The 7,959-nt window shown below is 40.3% G+C and overlaps 1 protein-coding gene across 1 annotated transcript in view; it reads left to right on the top strand.

Moving 5' to 3' along the window:
• LOC123771738 (uncharacterized) overlaps positions 1 to 5,810 on the top strand; it is a 36,143-nt gene extending 30,333 nt beyond the window's left edge. Inside the window, 2 exon segments of the mRNA XM_045764459.2 lie at positions 2,422 to 2,553; positions 2,947 to 5,810. Coding sequence (XP_045620415.1) covers positions 2,422 to 2,553; positions 2,947 to 3,287 — 473 coding nt within the window. The 3' untranslated portion in view covers positions 3,288 to 5,810.
• Positions 5,811 to 7,959: the final 2,149 nt, after the last annotated feature.

A 7,959-nucleotide genomic window follows, 5' to 3' on the forward strand; every position in this document is an offset into this window, starting at 1 on the left:
TCGGCCAACCTGTGTTAAGTGGGTTGCTGTAGGCAATGTTCAAACATGAAAATGTTTATCCAGCCTGAAATGTTTCCAACAATAAATGCATGTCTATATGGTAGGTTTCTATATATCCTTGTTTTATATATAGGTTGCAACAAAAGTCTGTTCTCATTTTGGAACAAAATTTATAATTTTTCTGTGGAGAGCCCCACTGGCTTCCCTGGAGCTATACTGGGCTGATATGCATATATTAGACTGTGGCATCAGTCAATTCGATTGGAGTTCTTAGCCTAACAGGAACCATGAGCCAGAACCTGGCCCCCCCCTCAGAGAGGCACGAGGAACAATGGCCTATAGAAACCTCTCATGTGGTTGGAAGCATTCAATGCCTGCCATAAGGGTCCTGACAGCTGAGTGGATAGCGCTCCAGATTTGTAATCCTGAGACTCCAGGTTTGATTCCCAGTGGAGGCGGAAACAAATGAGCAGAGTTTTGCCCTGATGCCCTGTTCATCTAGCAGTAAGTAGGTACCCGGAAGTTAGTTAGCTGCTATGGGCTGCTTCCTGGGGGTGTGTAACAAAAAGGAGGCCTGGTCGAGGACTGGGCCACAAGGATGCTAAGCCCTGAAATCATCTCAAGATAACCTCTCAAGATAACCATCTACCGGGTTAGGCACCCAGAAAGGTAGGCATCCCAAATCAAACTACAGCTTGTTAAAAACTGCGACCAAAAGCCGAACTAGCAAGTAGAAATCCCCAAACCAGAACGGTGAGGTCAGTCCTTCTGTCAGGCTCACAGCACGGGTGCCGGAGTTCGTGGCGGTGTGGCTTTCACTGCAGAGGGTTTGTGTCACTCACGGATCGATGACTCGGCTCCATTCAGACTGCTCCCCAGTGGTTCATTGCCTGAACCAAGAGGGGGTTCAATGCGGTGCTGCACTCTTTGGGGCTGGTCACTTCGGATGACTCCCTCTACTTGATTCTCGGGGTTTGGCTCACCAGATGGTTAATGTCCAGGGAGTGTCCAATGTCCAAGCAGATGGGCTGTCCCGGTTCATTTCTCTGTTCACGGAATGGACGGTCGACATCCGACTCCTTCGGTTGGCTCTGCCGGATGTACGGACGCCCTGCGGTGGACCTCTTCACGTCGGCATGATCGAGGCGTCTCTTGGTATATTTGGCGCCCTTCCCCGGCTGCGAGGTCGTCGGAGTTGATGCCCTTTGGACAGGATTGGTTGAGGTGGGGTTACCTGTACCTCTTCCTCCCGGTACAGCTGTTGTTTTGGGTTCTGTCTTGATTAGACTACTACTACAGGACTACTCAACCAGGGTGAGTGTCCTGGCCGCACCATACCTTGTTAATGTTCCGGTCCTACTCGTGCTTGTGTAGCTTTGGGTCGCAGGTTGTTGCCAGTTGTCTTGACTTCGAGTTGAGGAGCGAGTGATGACTGTTATTCTTTTCTTATCTTTGGTTAGGTAACTCCGGGGTGCCGACAGGGGCTCTCCACAGAAAACCAGCGTTGAATGTAATGAAACGCCATTTTCTGGGCGAGTTCCGGAGGCTCCGCGGCAAAACCTGTCGGCGGTTTTCGTGTGTTTGACATTCAGCCTCTGAACTGGGGTTGGATAGCCGGTGCAGGGGGTCTGGGGCTCCCCCTTTCCCCTCCCAGGGAGGGGGAAGCTACACAGACAGCGGCATGACGGCGATGGTGATTTCATGCTTGTTTGCTTTTTTTGGTTTGGGGAGTTTTGCTTGCTAGTTCGGCTTTCGGTTGCAATTTTTAACCAGCTGTAGTTTGATTTGGGACTCCTACCTTTCTGGGTGCCTGATGGCAGACATTGAATGCTTCCAACCACATGGGGGTTTCTATAGGCCATTTGGCTCCTTGTGCCTCTCTGAGGGGGCCCAGATTCTGGCTCATGGTCCCCGGTAGACTAAGAACTCCAATTGAATTAACTGATGCCATGGTCTAATATATGTATATCAGCCCGGTATAACTCCAGGGAGCCTTCCGGATTCACCCAGAAAATGGCACTTCATTATATTCAATGCAGGTTTTTTTATTTATAGTCATCGAATGTTCAAATTGAGCTCCGAAATTTATACTCTACACACAGTAATTCACATTCTGAGATCGTAAAATATTTTGCCTTCGGTTTTTAACCTTGAGAATGGAGTTTTGTTACTGCCTGTACATGAATATCTTTAATATCATTATATCAAAGCAGATATGGTAATACAGATGTTAATTGTACTATCATTGATTACTGTACAGGTACTAAACAAATGTACATTTTATTTTTAATCAGCATTGAAGTTTTTGTTGAGATATAATCTCATTCTTATTTTGTTTACCATCATAATATTTTTGTATTTGAGATGGGAGGCATATCATTGTCTTCTGTAATTTCTCCACACATGATACATATTCACCAGGGGTGGCAGGACGTATTCCCCGACTGGCAGCACATGATACTGTCCACAACCGTACAGTTAATGTCAAGGGTGGTGCAAATAACAACATGAGCTGGGATCGTGCTGTGGAGCTTTTCAATCGGGAATTACTGAGTTAGTATTCAGTTATTCTTTTATTATTTTGATTGGCTTGAGTCGAGTTACTATATCTGCAGTTTCCAATGGTTTGGTATCGTTCTTGATGCTTCGGTTTAAGTGGTGCTCTCGTTGCCTCTTGACTGATCTCAAGTGCTTGCTTGCACTACTGCTTCTGCCACCTAGCCAGTATATTTATTTGTATAATAAATTTATTCTTTAGCTTTGTTTCCTTTAATATTCGGTAACTTATATTTAACCTGATTAGAATATTTAAACGAACTCATTTAGGCAAAATCTTCAGTTACGCAGAGTGTAACTTAATGCAATATAATATTTTACATAGACTAGCTAAAATTTTACCTTGTTCAAGATACACGGCCAAAACCAACCTGCTCTTGCATCTTACAGGACAACCAGCCCTTAAAAGCCAAAGGAAAACTTCTACAGCATCCAATAAAGCAATTGGTTGTTGGATACAGTCAATCAACAGGGCATGGGAGAAGGAAATTTGCAATGGACCTGACATGAAGGAAAAGGACCGGACAAAAATTGTTCAGGAATATGTCTCCTTCATGAACTCGCGCAGTGTCCTCCAGAAAGTCCCTGGTCGCAGGCCGTACAAGGATATTGACTATGCTCACGTTATTTGTATCCAGAATCCCAGTGGATTTATTGACAAGCTGAAGGAGTTGAGTGAAAAAGATGTCTCACGTCAGATGAATGAAAGGGAGAGTGATGTTTTGGAGTAAAAAAAAAAAAAAGATGAAGGCAAAACGAAAGGTGACACACTCAAATACAGGTCAATTGTAAATCTTGATTTGCTGATTTCTGTTTATACTAATTGGTGCTATGATTTACATGCATTTGAAAAACAACTGCATTTTCCTACTTTTTTTTTCTTACAAGAATTACTGTGCTAATAGTAATAGGTATAAAGTATTTTTCAAACAGTCATAGTTAAGAAGCTGCAGTGAAAACTTGCAAAAGGTCTAGACGTCTCATTTTATTTTTCCAAGGTAGTTAATTGTCTTAATTAAGTTCTTTTAATATGTCTTGACAAAGGCAAAATTGCTCATTCAATAACACTTTACTGAGAGGAAAGGGGGGGAAAAAAATAGAGTACGTATCGGCAAATAGCCTGAATATAATTCCAGCAATCAATTTTTGGTATCAATATTTTTAATAGCACAGATTTTTTTCCAAAGAGTAAATAAGGCTATAGTTGCACCATTTGTACAGATGCATGAAGACAAATGTCTGGTGTTATGAACAAATAATTTTGATATATTGTTCCCTGGGGGTTACCACACTGCATAACCTTCAGAATAAGATCAACAACAGGGTAGCTCTAGAATGGCCACTATAGGATATTATTGTGTGTGTGTGACAACCCTGGGTTGTGTCTTCTCCTTGGAGAGTGGCTAATACGTTTCTGCCGTCTATGGTAATTTCACTGTAATCGAAACAAATCTTGGATTTTTTTTTTTTTGTATCTTTAGTGTCCTGGGCATTATTTGTTTCAAATGATTTAATTTGTATGATAATTGGCAAAATTATTGAATTTTTTATATATACCTGCCACACATGTGACCATGAAAGCATATATATACATACATATGGTATTGCCACATATTATTATTAATACTAGACACCTCTATTCCCCTCGACTTGCCTTCAGAATGTAGGCAAAATAATTTTTGTTTTTTGTTTTATAATGTATCTATATCTACCTAATGTGCTGTCATTTTCCTAGGTCCATATTTTTGTTAACTAGCAATATTTTTGTTTGTATATTTAAATATTTGACAGATCTGCTTAGTTTTTACAGTGAATAATTCTAAAGTGCTGAGACAGTGTGAAAGAAAACATTTGCTTGGGCTCATTGTATATAAGCAGTTAGTCTTACCATATGTAAGTTGAGGGACTAATTATGCACGAGTAGATGGACTCTTTGGGGCGCGAGTACAGGAACTCTTTGGGGTGAGTGGAGGGTATCTTTGTACATGAGTGGAAGGTCTGTGCGTGTGAGTAGAGGATGTCTTTGTGAATGAGTAGTTACTTTCTATGCGAGTAAAGAAAGTTGTCGTGTTCATGGATGCTCATGAACCTATCGAGAGGTTTTGCGTACTTGGGGCACCTTGCGCTATATAGTCTTCCGGGCTTGGCGTTTTCTATTGTTAATTACTTGACCCCACCTTGCTTCCTTTGGGAAATGGTGCAGAAGGATTAGGTAAGAGAAAATTATTCATACATTTTTAATATTCTTCTGGATAAAATATACAGTATAGTGGCACCTTCTCAGAGTATGTCCGGGTACATTAATTTTTCCAGTATGACAATGTATAATGTTTTACCTACAAAGGCTTCATACCTCTGAATTTTTGGTATATCCACAGTAGCAGAAACCACATTTCACTTTGCCTTGGGGTTAGTGTGGCTTATATTAGGTATACTGACTTTTAGCCCATACATAGCTACACTACAATTACTGTACCCTCTTTACCACAATTTTTGTATCTTGTGACATAATAAGTATCCAGCATGTTTTCTTTGAGTATACAACTTCATTCAAGAAACAAGCCTAACTTATAAAACTTAGGAATTGTATGTTTTGTCTGGCAAGCACCTAGTGAGAGTAATTCAACACAGGGTTTTTTGTGTTTAAAATTAAAAAAAATTTGGTTTCAATTTTTCTGTCATTTGGCAAAACCAACACTGATACTATAGAAATAATAGTGTAAGAGGAACAAGTAGAATATCAGTATTGTGATGACACATTTATCATTACGATAAAAGGAAAGAGAGGCATATCATAAATTCTCGGATAAGATGATAAATACTAATAGATACTGGCAATGATAGAATATAGCGAAATCAAGTCAAAAAGGGCACAGCGATGAGTTGAGGGAATTGTTTCGTTTAGCGTGCAAGTGTGGTGTGCTAGATATTCTATGAAGCACCTTGCTTCTAAGGTTTGAATAGTACACTAGATTGCAAAGACAGATTAAAGCTTGTTTTTCCGTTCCTCCACTAGTGGTAATATTTGTTGACTGCCTCACCACAGAGGCGATGATTTTTAATACTTTTTAACTATGGTTTCGTAATATATCTCGGTCGTCATATAAACTTTGTAATATATCCTGTTTATCTCTTAGTTCAATTGTGAGAAGCTCCTTGATTTGATTGCTTATTATTCTACAAGCAGTAGGTAATATTTTAACTTGATTTGGATGTACTGTTTAATCAGTGAGCATAAATAATTGTCTGGTAAATGCTTTTAATTTGTATCAAGTATTTGTATCAAGTTATTTTATTAGTGTACAGAAGCAATGGAACACCTCAAAGCAGTGTTATTTCCTCCTGCTGGTACTACAGTTCCCTAGCAACTGTGCTTCACTTTCTCCACCTTGTACCACAGTACCCTAGCCACTGTGCTTCAGTGTCTCCACCTTGTACCACAGTACCCTAGCTACTGTGCTTCAGTGTCTCCACCTGGTACCACAGTACCCTAGCCACTGTGCTTCAGTGTCTCCACCTTGTACTACAGTACCCTAGCTACTGTGCTTCAGTGTCTCCACCTGTTACCACAGTACCCTAGCCACTGTGCTTCAGTGTCTCCACCTGGTACCACAGTACCATAACTACTGTGCTTCTGTTTGTTGCATGTTCTCTGCCGTGCAATGAATACTGTTGGCCATTTCAGTTGATTTTATCTTCCGCAGAATTTCCACACTTTTTATACAAGTACGAGGTGACTGATTCTTTTACTTGAGACTGTGTAATTATTATTACCAGATACATTGGAGGCAGCCAGAATATCTAGGGAAGATTCTGTACAAGACAATCTTATTAACGAGGTTGACGAGCATTCTAAGAAGACTTAAGCATCTCTGTTGAAGAATTATCAGTAGAATTAAGATGTAGGGTTTCAAAGTGGTTTGATGAATAAGGTCTTGGATATTAGCTAAATGGTGTTTTGCTATAGTTTTTTGTGATTCAAAATTGATACCAGTTGAGGGCAAATTAAACACACGTGACAGTCACAGTTAAAATAGTCCACAGAGTATTCACAGGTGTTCACAAGTATTCACCCATACAGTCCAGGTGATTGGAACAATCACAGTAGTTACATTGTTAAGCACGTTACAAGCTCCATCAGGAAAAGTTAAGTGCTAATGTTGATGTTGCTGACTGGGAAGCTGTTGGTAGACTGACTCATATTTTGTGAGTTGCAGGAGAGGTGACATGGAATTGACATGTGTTGCATGAGCGGTGTTAGTTTTCAACAACAGATAAAAAGCAAATACAATACTGAATGCATATTACAGTATGCACAATATGTATATTGTACACCATTAGAGCCGATACACAAGTTATATTCTTGTTGAGAAGGGTGCCAGCTTACTGTGGTGAACAACCTACGGACCTTTGTAAACTACTTTTCCAAAAGTTGACCAAAAGTTACACAGGGTCACTTGGTTAGTTTACATGTGAGAAGATTTGCTCTCCATTTTTATTGTTTAACAGGGTTCTGTTCTTTCATCACATTTTCTCTACATTTTAACTTTTTGGTCTTGTGTGTGATACTATTCACTCGTTAAGCTTTCCCTTTGTATTCCTGAGATTAGAGGTACAGTAGTGACACAAGATGGCTCTCAAAGTGTGAGTTTGGTTCTCTCGTTTTTCATTTTGACTCCGGAATGACATGGTAGTGTACGAGTGTGAGGAAGTGGCAGGAAACTCGCTGGTTTACCTCTTGGGCCACTGCCAAGGAGCCACAGGACAAATTACTTTTATTCTGTTCATGCAACTGTTTGGGGGCCGTGTAACAAATTGTTTTTATTCCACTCATGCTACTGGAAAGGAAATGCGTGACAAGTTGCTTTTATTATGATATTGCCATTACAAGGAAGCCACCCGACAAATTTGTATTCTACTTGTGCCACTACGCAGGCTCTGCCTTAGAAATTAATTATGGTACGCATATGCCACCTGACAAATCTTATATGCCCCTGCGAGGAAGCTACCCGAGAAATCACTTTTGTTCCACTCACTCTTCAGCACTTAAGTTTTTTCCTCACTCTTCAGACGCAAAGCTGCACATTTTGCTGGCCATTGTCAATACAAATCAATAATTTTATTTGTTATTACAATATCATTTGAATTACAACATTTCAAGGACTGTTCTAGTTAAACATCAGCATTTTGAAGAATTTGTCTATAACTCGCCACATGGCTCGGTGTCACTGCATCATTACGAGTGCATTACCAGGTAGTGCCTGCTTCACCAATATGAAAATAAGATTAGGATACAAAATTCTGTTGAAATTTTATATTTCTAACGCTCACTGGCGGGTAAATGATTAATGTGGCATTTAAGTGTTTGGGGAAGAAGAAGAGTAATGTTCCTTGTTGATGTGA

This window comes from Procambarus clarkii, chromosome 75 (assembly GCF_040958095.1).
Source record: "Procambarus clarkii isolate CNS0578487 chromosome 75, FALCON_Pclarkii_2.0, whole genome shotgun sequence".
Lineage (NCBI taxonomy): Eukaryota > Metazoa > Arthropoda > Malacostraca > Decapoda > Cambaridae > Procambarus > Procambarus clarkii.